A 17,199-nucleotide genomic window follows, 5' to 3' on the forward strand; every position below is an offset into this window, starting at 1 on the left:
GTAAAGGGCACATAAAACCTCTCTGGAGTATTTTTGCAACCTCCTATGAACCTATAATTATTTTAAAATAAGTTGGTTTTTAAAATGTAAATTATATTTTGTACTGAATTACTTACAAATAAAAGGCTGGGGAGTTGCTTTAAATTACTATGAGGCAGATAGCATGTAAGTACACACGTGCACATCCACAGTTTGGTTTAAACACTTAACTGAAACAAACTGACATTTGACAGCTCTGGTTCCAGAATGTTTGGGTTTGCATCCTGGAACCAAAATTACTATTACCTGTATGACTTTTAGCAATTACTTCATCTGAAAATTAGGGCTAATAATAACCCTAAAAAGGTTGTTGGAAAGAATTAGTTAATATACATAAAGTATTAAGAACTATGCTGGCCAGGCACAGTGGCTCATGCCAAGGCAGGCGGACTGCTTGAGCCCAGGAGTTCAAGAACAGCCTGGGCAATGAAGCGAAATCCTGTCTCAAAAACAAAAACAACTCTAGCACTTAGTTAGTGATCAGTAAGTGTTAGCTATTAATAAACTACTACCGCTGCATCTACTACCACTTCTACTACTACTAAAACTACAAATCTTAGATACTACAATTAACCACTTTAATGTATGTGTATTATTACCCAAAGCAACGTAAAGGGGTTTCAAGCATTAAACTCCTGCATGCATTATGTCACAGCAATCATGGATTCTATATGGAATATGAAATGCAACCAGTAGGGGAAGTTTCTTTGTGTAACTGTTTGGAGCTCCCTCCTCTCACCCCTTCCACACTGCACATTTTTGTAGGCATTTAGGTTGGTGCTTTACTATAAAAGGGAAAAATATACATATGGTAGGGAAGATAAACATGAAGATATTACCTGCTCCCCAATAGGTCGGCTCCCTGCTCCAGCAGGTACCTGTGGTAGCTGCGAGGTAACAGCATGATGCGTTACATCAGAGCGGGAGCCAGCTCGACGTTGCAGGGATGGGCGTCTCAGAATCTAAAATAAAACAATCCCAAGAGATACATGTCTAATTATTTGACCCATATATGCCCCCTTTCAGCCATGACCTGAATATATTAACCCCTATTAACAAAAGTGTCACTGAAAACTTTTTCATTAGCCAACTTCAGAAAAGTTATGAGTTCAATGTTTTAAATTCATCATGCATTTTATACTAACCTCCTTCATAAGAAGTATTGTGTTTTCTTAGCAACGATATACTAAAAGCATTTTTAAAATTTCTTTACTCCATTAAAACTCAACTTATCAATTTTTTTGAAATCTAGTAACATTTTATAAAGAGAAATTTTAAATTTACAGTTAGTTACAATAAAGGGTATTTTTTAGGCACAATTTTCAATTAGAAGACAATCTCAGTGGTTACATTTTGAGAGTTCTGGATCACATTGCCTATGCTTGGGTCCTCACTCTTCCACTTAACTCTGATGATAAGGGCAAATTATTTTTTTTTATGCCTCTACTTCATTCCTTCATGTGACAACTGATGAAAAAACAGATGGACTCTGCTTGCAAAACCATAGGTACTAAAAAACAAACTGCTGGGCCACTTCAGCCTCTTGAGTAGCTGCAATTACAAGCACGAGCCACTGCACTGGGTAAGTTTCATTGTGTGTGTGTGTGTGTGTGTGTGTGTATGTCAGGGTCTCATTCTGTGGCTCAGGCTGGAGTGCAGTGAGCAGTGTGTGTGTGTGTGTGTGTGAGATTCTGTGGCTCAGGCTGGAGTGCAGTGATGCAATTATAGCTCACGGCAGCACGAGCAACTGCACTAATTTCATACACGTGTGTACGTGTATACGTGTGTGTGTGTGTGTGTGTGTCATTCTGTGGCTCAGGCTGGAGTGCAGTGACGCAATTATAGCTCACTGCAGCCTGCAACTCCTGGACCCAAGTGATTTTTTACCTCAGCCTCCCAAGTAGCCAGGACTACAAGTGTCAAAGTGTGGGACTACAGGCATAAGCCCTATACCCAGCCTAATTTCACACCCTTTTAAGCCTGTTAAAACATCATGTGACATTCTATAATTTTTCAAATATAAGCAACTTATTTTCTTTAAGTGGAGAATCATAAATGTTCAGATTAAAACCGCTTTTCTTAATTAACTACATTTTTTATACCGGTGCCACATTTCCTTGCTTCGAAGTTTGATTATGACTTAGCTTTTCCTTTCTTCATTTCAATTATTAACATCCTATCTTTGTAAAGAGAATGGGGTACTCTCTCTACCATAACCTCCTCGTATTCTTGGTCCTCCTGATTGTCATCTTCATTCTCATCATCTTCTTCATCTGGCTCAGGTAAGTCCTCATCATCATCGAGCTCAGCCAACAGAGTACTGGCACGGCAGCTATCAAGGAAATCTTGAAAACAAAACCCACAACCTTACGTCAACACAATTAAGAAAGCATAACAAAGGAACTTTGCACTTTAGGTTTTTACAAAACAAAAGTAAAATTCAAAAGGGACAAGTGTTGCGTTCTGCCATCACATACAAGATAAGCACAGACACAAGCATGACAAAAACAAGTGATAAAGGACAAACATAAACTGAACCTGAATTACAAAATCATAATATAAAAGGATAACCATGTGGGACTATTTAAAAAACAATAACCAAAAAAACAAACCTTTACACCAGCCCCGGCAACTCCATCTCAAAACAAAAAACAAAAACAAAACCCAAAAAAACCCCTACCATCATTCTCTGAATAAGTCACAGGAAGCAGACACGGTAGAAAAGAGAACACTTTGGAGTTATTCATTCCTCCAACAAATACCTAGTAAGCATATACTATGTGCCAAGAACAGTGTTAGGCACCAGGTATATAAAGTTGTAAACAAAGAAGACATGGTCTGAGTCCCCATGAAGCTCACAGGGAGAGACACATTTAACAAGTAAACAAATGAATATATAAATATAACCTGTAAAAGATCTTATGAGGAAAAACAGAATTAAGTCAATCAGTGAAAAACAGGGCTTAGATATGTGACCTGGTAGGTTACTTAAAAACAATGACTACTTAAGATAATGCCTATTTACTATGGAATAATGTATGTGGCATCTTTCATGTTACCCATATTATCTAGCACATAAGGAAGTTCAAAATAACTTGAATCATTTTTATCTCCTTCCTTCTTACAATCTCTTGCCTTTGACGGAGACTGGGTCAAATTACATTGTCCTGCATAAATGAAGATGCTGACAAACTGTTCTTCATAAAAACTGAAAAAAAGAGGACTAAAGGGATTAAAACAGAAGTTTTTACTGGATCTGGAAAAAAAATAGTCAAATATAATATCAGAATTGCACAAAGGATAAAAAACAAAATACTTTATATTCCTAAAGAACATCCAGAAGACAATTTATAAATACTCAGAAACTTACACCTGCAGACCACTGAACCAAATGGTTTTTAGTCCAATATTCAGTGCCTTTTACTGGATGGCCAGTAGAAGAGGCCTGCCATTATATTCCATTAGTTTCTAAGGGTCCACATTTTTTTGTTGTTATCAACTTTCTCAGGTTGAAAGGACTACATTTTTAAAACACTGTAATGCTTTGAAATCAGAATGTATCTTACAAACAATGGGAAGTAAGAATTAAATTGCAACATTTTTAACCTTAGTGACAGAAAAAAAATGGTGTGTCTTAACAATCAACAGCATCTTAAATTTGATAAAATATGTTACCCTTTAACACTTGTAAGGCGCCACCTGCAATTTAGGAACTAGTTGTGATTAACATGATGTGGTGGCACACAAAATAAACCAATTCCACTTTGATTTATCTTTTAAGGAACATAATCTAACTTCATATATTGAAATTCTATCTCCAATATGTTACAACTGACTGATGTCCATTTTTTTCTCATCTTCCCTTTTTTACCAGCATTAAAAAGCTCTGTATTTCACAGATTTGACCACATCATAGAATAAAATGTCTCTCAAAACACAACATGGTAGAGTATTCATGCCTGTGGTAAGAGAAAAACCACAAAACACAGTAAAAGTTTGCACAGCATACACAAATGGTATAAACTGATGTTACTCTGATCCTTCACCCCAGCAGTCTTAAAGTGTCTACCAGCTTTAAGAATATAAAAAAGAAAATCTTCTATCATATGTTCTCACTAATAAGTAGGAGCTAAACCTTGGGTACACATGGACATCAAGATGAGAACAGTAGACGCTAGCAACTCCAAAAGGAGTCCAAGAGTGGGCAAGGGCTGAAAACTTCCTATTGGGTACTATGTTCACCATTTGAGTGATAAGATCAATAGAAGTCCAAACCTCAGCATCACACAATATACCCCTGTGACAAACCTGCACATATATCCCCTGAATCTAAAATAAAAATTATATTAATTTTTTTCATCATCTAACAATACATTTTTTTTTTTTGAGATGGAGTCTTGCTCTGTCGCCCAGACTGGAGCACAATGGCACAATCTTGGCTCACTGTAACCTACACCTCCCGGGTTAAAGAGATTCTCCTGCCTCAGCCTCCCAAGTAGCTGGGACTACAGGCGTCCGCCACCATACCCGGCTAGTTTTTTTATTTTTTAATAGAGACGGGTTTCGCCATATTGGCCAGGCTGGTCTCAAACTCCTGACCTTGTGATCTGCCCGGCTCAGCCTCCCAAAGTGCTGGGATTATAGGCGTGAGCCACTGTGCCCGGCCAACAATAAATTTTTTTAAGGCTAGTCAAACCTAACAACAAAATTTAAAAGTCAATCAGTAGTTCTAACTTTTTTTTTTTTTTGAGACAGTCTTGCTCTGTCGCCCAGGCTGGAATGCAAATGGCACAATCTTGGCTCAATGCAACCTCTGCCTCCCAGGTTCAAATGATTCTGGTGCCTTAGCCTCCTACGTAGTTAGGACTGTAGGAGTGGGCCACCACACCTTGCTAATTTTTTGTACTTTAGTAAAGAGAGTTTCACCATGATGCCCAGGCTGGTCTCATACTCCTGACCTCAGGCAATCGGCCTGCTTCAGCCTCTCAAAGAGCTAGGATTACAGGCGTGAGCCACAGCGCCCGGCCAGTTTACTCTTTCCTACCCACGATCACTTCCCATGATCAAGAACTAATGCTTGAAGTTAACATAATAACAAATGAGTAGAGAGGGGCACAGGGCCAGCATGAGAAATAATAAATCAGAAAACGGCTTATGCAATGAATTTATAACACTTTGGTGTAATCATCATCATTTTGCTACACACACGTTTAATAGGAAAAGCAGAAACAGAAATATAATGACTTTCTTAAAACTATGGAACATCATATCAAATTCTTGCTATGAATTAGGAGAGGCTATATTCTCACAAAAATGAAGAAAACATGAAAATGGGGTATACACAAAATAGCACTTTAAAAATGTATCTTCATATAAACTTTGTCTTTAAAATTACTCCCAATTTTTTTTTTAAAGAAAAACAGGCAGTATGATCAAGGATATATGGTAAAGGGTATTCCAAAACAATCGGGATGGAGTGCAATGTTTTTGGAAAGCAATTCAATAATTATTACTTTAGGCATTTATCCTAAGGAAATATACTAAAATACAGTTCAAGAAAGCGCATTCATAATGATGTTTATGGTAATGGAAAAGTTATAACTTAAATATACAAAACTGATAATATTAAATGACGATCATACAGTGAAATATTTGGCAGTCATTTCAAATGTTATAGAAACCCATGCCACATATGGGAAAATATTTTCACAATGTATTGAGTGAAAACAGCTGGCTGAAAAGGATATGATCCTTTTATGTGAAAAAAACAAAAACATACATCAAATGATGTACATCAAATGATTAATACTGGTTGTCTGTGGTAGGTGGGGACTAGATGATTCTAATTTTCTTCTAGTTTCTATACAGAGCATTACTTTTCTAATAAGATAAAATAAGAGAAATAGAAACATAGATTCTATCTTAACTGAATCAAATACATCCCTTTGATTATAGCACGGAAGTCATAAAACTGTTACTGAACTTTCCAAATAAAATTTAATTTGCAAGAATCATGCGTTACCTAACTAAGGAATTACTTCCAAAAGACTGTGATAACAGCATACAAGGAATATCATTTTACAAAGCTTATGAATCTATTACACTTCTTCTCTTAGTGATAAGAGTGTCAAATAGCTTTATGGTTCTTCCACTAAAACTTCTTTTGTGACAAAAGACAAAAAAAAGACACATAAAGTTCCTAGATCTACTTCGTGTATAATCAGATAACTGCAATTTTTAAAAAAATATTTTTTCAGAGATAGGGTCTAGCCCTGTCACTGAGGTTGGGGTGCAGTGGCATGATCACAGCTCACTGGGGCCTTGAACTTCAGGGCTCAAGTAATCCTCTCACCTCAGCCTTCTGAGTAGCATGACATCACACCTGGCTAATTTTGGGGATGTAGGGGTGGTAAAGATGGGGGTCTATGTTGCCCAGACTGGTCTTGAGTTCCTGAGCCTCAAGTGATCCTCCCACCTTGGCGTCCCAAAGTGCTGGGATTATAGGTGCAAGCCACCACTTCTGACAATTTTTTTTTTTTTTTTTTGAGACGGAGTCTTGCTCTGTCGTCCAGGCTGGAGTGCAGTGGTGCGATCTCGGCTCACTGCAACCCCCACTTCCCGGGTTCAAGCAATTCTCCTGCCTCAGCCTCCCCAGTAGCTGGGATTACAGGCAACCGCCACCACGCCCAGCTAATTTTTAAATATTTTTAGTAGAGACAGGGTTTCACCATGTTGGCCAGGCTGGTTTCGAACTCCTGACCTCAAGTGATCTGCCCGCCTTGGCCTCCCAAAGTGCTAGGATTATAGGCGTGAACCACTGCACCCGGACCCAGAAAATTTTTTAATAGTCTCTCGTATTACTGAGTTTTTTCATATTATATATAAAGATTCTGTATTTGTTTTTTGTTTTTTTTTTTTTTGAGAAGGAGTTTCGCTCTTGTTGCCCAGGCTGGAGTGCAGTGGCGCGATCTCTGCTCACTGTAACCTCCGCCTCCTGGGTTCAAGCGATTCTTCTGCCTCAGCCTCCTGAGTAGCTGGGATTACAGGCGTGCGCCACACGCCCAGATAATTTTCTTTTGTATTTTTAGTAGAGATGGGGTTTTACTATGTTGGTCAGGCTGATCTCGAACTCCTGACCTCAACTGATCCACCTGCCTCAGCCTCCCAAAGTGCTGGGATTACAGGCGTTAGCTACTGTGCCTGGCCCAAAGATTTCATATTTATAAGAAAAGAGAATAATTCTCTTTAAACAAAAGTTTAAAATATCAGGAGAAAACATAATAAAAGCATCATTATGAAAGTATCTAAATACTTTCATTTTAAATTACAACTTACCATATAAGGAATATTCTGCTTCCTGACCTGTGTCACTCTCACTGGAAGTTGATGTGAGGCTGGTGGTTAAAGTATTACTTAATGATTGACCAACTGATAAAACTGTTGTTGCTGTAGCTACATTGCTGCTGCTAGTAACACTGGACGTTGACATAGTCACTGTTGATGTAGTACCAGGTGTGGTCAAATTAGGGAAACTCTGAGCACCCATAAGAGGAGAAGCTAAAGACAAAAATGAAGCAAATCAGTACAAATAGGTGAGATTGTAGAAACCTCAGAAAAACCAAGTTTTTTATTTTTTAAAGAGTGAGGTCATAAAACACACTAATAATAAAATGGCTCCTGAAAAGCAACAACTTTGGGAACCCAACTGAAATCCAACTAAAAATTCTTTTCATGGCACTATTATATAATTACTTTGACCTGTTAGCAGCTTAAATTGGAATTTAACTTTCAGAAGCTAAGATCAATGTAGAGTCTAAACAAAAGCTATACTTGTATGATGCTTTGGTTTCACTGCACTATAATATTTAATAGTCATCTATTTCCTCATGCAACTTTGCTTAATGATGTATCATAAAGGAGTGAAAATCAGAAGTATTGTTTTATCCTTCTAGAATAAGAGGTTCTTTATCACACCTACTCTGAATTCTGAAAATATTGATTCTAGAGAACTTAACTTCATATTCCTGAAGTGCTAAATTTGATGTAGCTTTATCTAACATGGTTAATGATCTAGTTAAAAACTGCAGCCAGAACAAGAGACCCTATTTTGCATCCCTCCAAGTGGAAAAAGCATTGGGTTCCAGAAGGAAAAGCTCACTTACTTGCTGTGCTCATCACATTCCTCCCCAAAGTATTAGTGTTGTTATCACTGCTGCTTCGGCTTAGATTCATGTTGTTCGTGGCATTAGTCCGTGCTATGTTTGCCACTCTCCTTACAAAACTCTCCAAGCTAGATGTTTCTCTTGAGGACAGGTTAGGTACACTTGCACTAGAGCTCATAGGGGCCCCAGCAGCCAACAGAGAACTCACTGACAGTCTGTTACTTGCTGAAGAGCTAAGAGGTCGTTGTGAAGCTGCTTCTTTATTAGTTAATTCAGATACTGAACTAACATCAGGAGAACTAACACTGACAATTCCCATGGATATTGCACTAGACTCCCCAGGAGTACGAACAGAACTATCAGGGCCTAACTTCCTTTCAGCATTTTCACTTCCCGTTTCCGCTGTTAAGGTGCTGGTGCTTGCACTGGAAGATGACCCTACTTCTGTTTGAGGGACGTTTTCAGCAGATGAAAGAACAACAATTGGTTCATGGACATCAGCTCCTGAAACTATACTGTGTTCCATTACAATTTCTGATCTCCGTTCCGTTTTGGTCGAACCCAAGCTGATGTCGCTGCTACTGGCCACGCTACACACAGAACTGCTGCTTCCTTTTCTACTTGAGGAGCCTGCAGCAGCAGATGTCTTGTCTGGACAGTTGTTTTTCACCAAGCTGCTCCATGATTGCGTTGTGCCTGAAACAGTGGATGAAACAGGTTTGGGTGATGCCACTGTATCAGGGTCGTACCCTGGTGCAAGCTTGAGGTCAAATTTTCCTTCTGCGCCCATACGGTAAGAGTTTGAGCCACCAGCATCCCAGGTGACATCAATCCAGCCTGGAAAGGGACAGGAGTTTGTGAGACCCAGCAGAAAGCAGATAGGAGCGTGTCAGACAGTAGCTCCACAATATGGGATCAGCTTTTCATCAGTGCTGTCCTTTTCTCAATTTCTATAGTCAATCAAGGTCTGCCAACTAAAATATATGTAAATTTTTGGACTCAATTATTTGACAATATGACTAGCTATCTGAAAGTCTATATTATTTAACTCTCATGATAAAAATATTTTAAGGACAAGAAATATGTACTGTATACAAGGTTTCCAAGAAATGTTTAAAATTCTTCCTTTTATTTCCCTTATTTCTGAACTATTCAGTCTATGACATTTAAAAGCAATGTTAAGGGTCATGTTTAAATCTACTGGGTTATATTTCATTTTTAAAATTATTTGATTTTTAGAGATGAGGTCTTGCGTTGCCCATGCTAATCTTGAACTCCTGGGCTTAAACGATCCTCCCACCTCAGCCTCTGGAGTAGCTGGGATTATAGATGTGAGCCACTGCACCTGGCTTGGTTACTTCTTAAATGGAAGAACTGTTTAAGAAATTTTAAAAGATTGATATACATGGTAAAATACTGCCACTTCAGCAAGTAAACAGAATCTAGGTAAAAGTTTTAAAATTGCTAAATATAATTATGTGTGGTCAAATTTTTTTTCTAGAAAAACATGCCAGCTTACCATTAATTTCTTACCATTAATTTGGGCTAACCTCTCAAAATATGCATATATTACCATAGAAATTTTAGGTCACTAGCTCAAATAAAACACTAAAGTTAGCATTTCGGTTGTGTTCTCAAAGTTCAGTGGTTCCTTGGTTCTCTTACATTAAATAATTAAGTTCAATAAATTTGAATAAACACAGAAAATTATAAAAAAAATTTAAAGAGCATACTGAGCTCTTTTATTAGAAACTATCTGCTAAAGCTAATAACATGTACAGAACTAACGAGCATAATGATATTCAATCTATATGTTTACTTGTAGTAGAAAAATGATACTCTTTTTTTAAAAAGGTAATTAACTTCCAAAAGCAAAAAAAAAAAATTGTCTATTAAAAGCAAATTAATAGATATTTTACAATCTTATTTTAGTGTTATAAGCTATTTCAGGGAAAAACATAAGACATAAAAAACATTTTTTTAGAAGTATAACAAGCCTTTATGAAGTTCTTACCCATACATAAAAGGGGCCCAAGCTCACATACACACCCATCCACACACCCAGATGCCCACCCACACATATACCAAGTTCATGTATTTATGATGGCACTCAGAGGGAAATAATATTGAATTACCTGTGGGGATTATCTGCATATGTGTTCTTTGAAAGGAAAAGTGACTGCCCCAAATCTACATAAGTAGCTTAGATGAGATTTTTCAATTGCCTCTATTTTTTTCTGTATGCTGAAATAATCTCTGAAGAACCAACATTTAACTATCTCTTCTGCTACATAGAAATGTGTGAGAAAAGGAAAAGTTTCAAAAACATAGCCCAATCTCAAATAAAAGTTACTTTTGTATTGTATTAATTGGCCCAAAAAACATACTCTCTCAACTCCTTCTACACCCAAAAGATAGAGCAAAAAAAAAAAAAAAATAGAGTCAGTAATGAGTATCCATCATTAGAAATGGTTGGCTTAAGTATTTGAAAGCTAAGAACCCTCTCTGACATAGAGACTCAAAGGCATAACTTGATGGGAATGACCATGTTGATTAGGCAAAACTAAATTTCTACATTTGTCAGATTAGCAAAAATAGGCCTTTCTTGAACGCTAAACTCTGAAATTTCTAGGCTAGGTGATTTTGTTTTTCCCATCTGTGGCAGCTAAAACGAACAAACAAAAAAAAAACACTCAAAATATTCAGATGTACATGTTAGCACTCTCTCATAGGGAGGTGCCATACCTCACAGTTCAAATATATTTTATAGATCAGTAACATTATACTGACATGTAATTGCAACTTACTATGCAGCAAAAATGAATCAAGAAGAAAAATAACCTATGGTGTCTATTTACCTTTGTATAGACAATTGCTTAAGCTACTCTGCTTTTAACATTTGTACTTCAATAAAATGCTTATGTATGTATAGGAATGTCACAGTGCAAGATGCTGCTAGTCCAGGCATAAAGTATTAAAATTATTTTGTGAAGATTGGTGGTTGTATTAAAACGGTTGTGCCATTGTATCTTGGGGAAAAAAAAAAGATTCTAATTTCCCTATGCAATTGCTTCAGTTGACTCCATCCTGAGAAAAAAGAACTGCATTCACACATCTCTAACTAGCCTCTTCTTATCAAGTCACACACATCAAGGCCAAAACAATTACAGGAAATAGAATAACAACTTTTTAATAAGTATCATCAAGATGCCTAAAAAGAAAATTTGAAATTTTCTGAGTTGAATGGCACTACTATTCAACTCAGTATAACAATAATAGTTGATGTCTCAACTATTACTGGTATTTATGAATTTTAGGTTGCTGTAAACCTGTTTTGATTACGATGATTTGCAATTAGGGCATGATACTACATAAATACATTTGGCAGTAAAATAATTCAAGGAATAGAATCTTAAAAGCAATATAGTCAAAGGGTTTATTTGAATAAATAAATGTCTTTACCACATAAAACATGAAATTAAATGTCAGTCATTCTCGTAAGTACTGTCACATTTATTCTAGCTCTTTAAATATGTGGTGTAAGTTGCCAGGTGCGGTGGCTCACGCCTGTAATCCCAGCTCTTTGGGAGGCCGAGGCGGGTGGATCACCTGGGGTCGGGAGTTCGAGACCAGCCTGACCAACATGGAGAAACCCTGTCTCTATTAAAAATACAGAATTAGCCAGGCATGGTGGCCCATGCCTGTAATCCTAGCTAGTCGAGAGGCTGAGACAGTAGAATAGCTTGAACCCGGGAGGCAGAGGTTGCAGTGAGCTGATATCGCGCCATTGCATTCCAGCCTGGGCAACAAGAGCGAGGCTCTGTCTCAAAAAAAAATATATATATATATATATTTATGTGGTGTAAGTTGAGAATATAAACATTTTACTTTTTTTAATGCTAAAAACTGATAAAAAATTGATGAAAACAAACCCACTGCTGTTTAGGCAAATTATCTGCTAATAAATCAGCCTTATAGTTTGAAGAAAACAATTAGCCACTATAATTGCTTTAAAGTTAACAGCAGTTTACTAAGTGGATGACTTTGTTAAACTGTGCAGCATCAAAGAAACTTGATTCACATAGCAATATTTAGAAAACATGATAAACTCCTCCCCAAAAAGCAGATAGGCTGAGAAACATTTTGAAATAATAATAATCTACTAACAGATAAAGAGACGATGTTTCTTGCTCCATGCGTTATTAAAAAATAGTAAAAACGTTAATCTTTTTCCTTCTACATGATTTATGATACCATAAAAATTACGGTGTGATTCCTTGAGACTAACAAGATAAAGAAAAACATAAGAAATTAAAATAAAACTCACAGTAAGCTTGCAAATAAACTAGGGGAAAAAACCGCAAGTGTGTCTTGAAGATACTTAACTTATACTAGGCTTGATCACTTCCAAAATATTACCAGTAAGTTTCTAGTCAAAACCCAAGAACTTAAAATTTTCCTTATTTTCTTTACATTTTTTCCATTTGTAATGTGATATCAACAGTTCTCCTAAACAGTGCTCATACATTTATGCAATTTATAAATTATCTTAAAAGAAAAAATTTAACTACCCATTTTCTACACAAAAGTGCTGAGCACCTACTCACCATTGTGTAGTTCTCCTGTGACAGTGCCTTCTCCCTGTGGGCTGCCATCCTGATCTCGCCATTTCCAATCCAGACCTCTGATAACACGAGCTCCTGGAACCATGTATTTCAGAACCTGGGAGCGTACTAGACGTCTCTGCCGTCTAAGATTAGCTTCTGCTTCTTTAGCTGCTTTCCCTGTCAGGTAGAAATTGGAGAAATAAAAACCAAATCACTTTTTACAAAAGTAATTGTGTTAGTAAGTTAGAAAAGCCTCGTATCATCTCTTTACCTAGCTGATCTTCACATACTCCATTTACAGTGCCATAAAGTTCGAATCCAGATAATGAGAGGTAGTGTGTTTGTCCACTGGCATTTTTCCCCATCTGTTTAATTCTCACATGTCTCCACCCTTGTTTCTCATCCTTTGGTGGATCAAGAGGCCAAGTTGCAGTTGACCTGTTAATATGTTAGAGAAAAAATTATGTAATATTTTAAAACAGATGAAAAAGAAATTCAAGATGGGGAAGATTTTTTATATAACAGAGACCTGTAGAAAAAATAAACTAACTTTCATATTACCTCATCAGTTCATTACAAGAATCAAGAAATCGAAGGAAAAAGAGAGTAGTCAAGAAAACAAGTTAAAAATGAAACGTTTAAATGTACGCTATTGATTTGACTCATAACATTAACAATTTATGATTAATATAATTCAAAGATAAAAGACAAAATGATGGGTGCAGTGGCGTGCTCCTGTTGTCTCAGCTACTTGGGTGGCTGAGGTGAGGGGAATCACTTGGGTCCAGAAGTTAGAAAGCAGCCAACATAACAAGACCGCATTCTCCTTAAAAAAAAAAAAAAAAAAAAAAAAAAAAAAAGGATGCTTTAAGAAGAGTAGGAGAAATTCTCTTATGATGGAAAAACGGACTTAAAAACATTTTTTGCAAAGTTTTAAATAACGTATTAATATTTTGTCTTTAAAGCATGAAAGGGGTGAAAACATCACCTGTTAATCCTAATGTTAAGAAGCTCCTCTCATATCATATCAAATGCCAAAAGCAATTTAGGTACACAGTCTACCCCCTGATATGTGCCAAAATGTATAAATAAAATTTAGTAGAACTAATTTTTTAGAAGTTACTGACTTGTCTTTTAAAAACTAATTCAATACATAAAATTTAAGGATAAAAATAAAAACATTTTAAGTCAGCCTTAATTCTACAACCAGCAATAGACACCGCTAATATGTTGAACATTCCTAAGTATTATGTGATTATATGGAGAGTTTATGGAAAGCTTATTTCACTTGTTTCCATTAGTGTGCTGTGTGTGTATGCATATATGTGTGTGTATGTTTGTGTGTGTGTGTATATGTATATACAGCTATATACCAATTTTAAAAATAAATATTCACAGCATCTCAGCCTTTTGGCTAAGATACAGTGTAAAATAGTCAGCTCGGCTTTCTATTATTTAAACTAAACCTTTTGACAAAGTTTTAGTAAAGTCAGTGTTTCAAACTTTTAATGCCTAAAGTATCAAGTGATTTGTTTTTAGAAAGAAAATTTTGCTTCAATATTTCACAAAGAAGAGAGCTCTAGAGTATAAAATTATAAAAATAAACAAAGCTCTTTAGTGAGTTTTCCAATTTGCAAAGACTCCTCAACTAACCCTGGTTCATTGAGACTGCAGTCATCAACATGGGTATACAAAGAAGTCCAGTTCTGTCCATCTTTGGATACCTGGAAAACCCAATTTCTCAGTGCAGACCTTCCATAACCACGAGCATGACGAAGTGTATATGCTGATGGTATCACCCAGAGACCCAGATCTATGGCAAACCAGGCATTCTTATCATCATTGCTATGACAATTTAAAGCTGAATTATCACGACTTAGTATGTCTTCTAAGCGGCCATAAGGTAGATTTCTTCCTTCTGATGACGTTACTACCACAAGTCCATAGGCAGCTGGATTTACCCACTCATAAGCAGTTCTATACAAAAATAAAGAAAAATTAGCAAATAACAATGTTAAGATAATTGCATTTGCACAAGGTTTTAAATATAAAATTATATTAAGTAAAATTCTAGAATTAGCAATTTAGACATTTTTTCCTGATAAAAAGTAAGTTGGATAATCTTAACTTCTACCTACAAGTCAAAATTCCTTAAACCACAGAATATTCAGAGTGCTAACAATTTTATTCTACTTCCTAGAATTCTTTTACCAAGTGAATATGGTCACTCCAGCTTAAAGTAAAATGACTGACTTACTTTGCATTTGTTCCAATCCAGTAAATGATTCCATTTTCATCAAAATCATGCTGGTGCCGAAATATAAAATTTTGTCCTTCTCTTAATTTTCGAACAAAAACAAATGAAGATCGGTCAAAATCATACCACTGTTTTGCTACCTAAACCAAAGAAAATATGAAAGACAGTCACCTTAATAATGCTGTTTTCAAGCATGTTACCTGCTTTTTTCCTGTCTCTTTAATGTGAATTGCTTTCTTTTATTATAACAAATGCTCATTTAGGCTGGGTGTGGTGGCTCACGCCTGTAATCCCAGCACTTTGGGAGGCGGAGGCGGGTGGATCATGAGGTCAAGAGATGGAGATTACCCTGGCCAACATGGTGAAACCCCATTTCTACTAAAAATACAAAAAATAGCCAGGTGTGGTGGCAGGCGCCTGTCGTCCCAGCTACTCGGGAGGCTGAGGCAGGAGAATCACTTGAACCTGGGAGGCGGAGGTTGCAGTGAGCCGAGATTGCGCCACTGCACTCCAGCCTGGCAACAGAGGGAGACTCTGTCTCAAAACAAAACAACAACAAAAACAAAAACAAAAAACCAATGCTCATTTAAAAATATAAAGAAAAATAAAAAGTCCCACAACCAAAGCATCTCACTATTAATAATCACAGAGTATTTCTTTAGTTTATTATTTCAATGGATAGGATAAAACAAATTCTTGATCATACTGTACAAAAACATTTTTCTGTTATCATTAGTCTTTATACATTTTTATGACTATATGATATTCAAATTAATAGAAATAATTATACACATTTGTCAATTAAATTTAAATTTTTAATATGAATTATCTATTTAACATTAATTTATTGGTTGGAATTAAGGTTTTGTTTACTATTTCAATATTACAAAATTATAATAAACATCTTCATGTAGAAATCAGTTCTAAAATGGAATTACTGGGCCAAACTATATTACCATAACTCTGGATATATACTTCCCAAATTATTGTTCTAAAAGGCTAAACCACAGCTCAGAATGCTTATTTCACCGTGCCCTTGCCAGAAGCTCACCATTTTCAAAAGGTACTGTTCCAGAGATTCAACTGTAGCCAAAGGTTCCATCTTCAACATTCTGCCAGTCCTGTCAATCAATGCAGTTTCACCAGGTGCACGTTCCAACCGAAATCGTAATCTCCTTGTAAGTATCTACATAAAAACGACCAAAATACTTTGGAGAACGTCTTTGTTTCTGTCTCAGAATTGTAAAAAATGATATACCCTAAAACAACTGAGATTTGGATTTATTAACTATAAACACAATGGAACTATGAACAAATGTCTGTTTTCTATTAAAGATTTTTTTTTTTTTTTTTTTTTTTTTGAGATGGAATCTCACTCTGTTGCCCAGGCTGGAGTGCAGTGGTGCGATCTCAGTTCACTGCAAGCTCCGCCTCCCGGGTTCACGCCATTCTCCTGCCTCAGCCTCCTGAGTAGCTGGTACTACAGGCGATCGCCACCACGCCCGGCTAATTTTTTGTATTTTTTAGTAGAGACAGGGTTTCACCTTGTTAGCCAGGATGGTCTTGATCTCCTGACCTCGTGATCCGCCCTTCTCGGCCTCTCGAAGTGCTGGGATTACACGTGTGAGCCACCACACCCAGCCTTTTTTTTTTTTTTTTTTTTCCAGATGGGAGTCTTGCTCCTGTTGCCCAGGCTAGAGTGCAGTGGAGTGATCTCGGCTTACTGCAAACTCTCCCTCCTGGCTTCAAGCGATTCTCCTACCTCAGCCTCCTGAGTAGCTGGGATTACAGGTGCATGCCACCACACCCAGCTAATTTTTGTATTTTTAGTAGAGATGGGTTTCACTATGTTGGCCAGGCTGGTCTCAAACTCCTGACCTCAGGTGACAGGCGTGAGACACCACGCCCAGCCTATTAAATATTCTTTAGGCCAGGCACAGTGGCTCAGACCTGTAATCCTAGCACTTTGGGAGTCTGAGGCAAGAGGATCAATTGCTTGTGCCTAGGAGTTCAAGACCAGCCTGGGCAACACAGTGAGACCTCATCTCTACATATTAAAACAAACAAACAAACAAAAAATTAGCCAGGCATGCATGCCTGTAGTCCCAGGTATTGGGGAGGCTAAGGTGGGAAG

The 17,199-nt window shown here is 36.9% G+C and overlaps 1 protein-coding gene across 14 annotated transcripts in view; it reads right to left on the minus strand.

The window, feature by feature from the left end:
- The window catches only part of HECTD1 (HECT domain E3 ubiquitin protein ligase 1), a 111,281-nt gene that overhangs the window by 24,310 nt on the left and 69,772 nt on the right, over positions 1-17,199 (minus strand). For 4 of the 14 annotated variants that reach the window (XM_063715811.1, XM_024231602.3, XM_024231605.3 and 1 more), the window contains exons 20-28: positions 16,117-16,251; positions 15,066-15,205; positions 14,462-14,785; positions 13,080-13,246; positions 12,809-12,985; positions 8,202-9,038; positions 7,375-7,596; positions 2,251-2,384; positions 879-1,001 (exon numbers count right to left, since the gene is read on the minus strand). In XM_063715811.1, the coding sequence (XP_063571881.1) occupies positions 879-1,001; positions 2,251-2,384; positions 7,375-7,596; positions 8,202-9,038; positions 12,809-12,985; positions 13,080-13,246; positions 14,462-14,785; positions 15,066-15,205; positions 16,117-16,251 (2,259 nt within the window). The remainder of the gene's footprint in view (positions 1-878; positions 1,002-2,250; positions 2,385-7,374; positions 7,597-8,201; positions 9,039-12,808; positions 12,986-13,079; positions 13,247-14,461; positions 14,786-15,065; positions 15,206-16,116; positions 16,252-17,199) is intronic. The other 10 variants (XM_063715809.1, XM_063715813.1, XM_024231604.3 and 7 more) reach the window with 5 other exon arrangements.

The sequence above is a fragment of the Pongo abelii genome, chromosome 15 (genome assembly GCF_028885655.2).
Source record: "Pongo abelii isolate AG06213 chromosome 15, NHGRI_mPonAbe1-v2.0_pri, whole genome shotgun sequence".
NCBI classification, from domain to species: Eukaryota; Metazoa; Chordata; class Mammalia; order Primates; family Hominidae; genus Pongo; species Pongo abelii.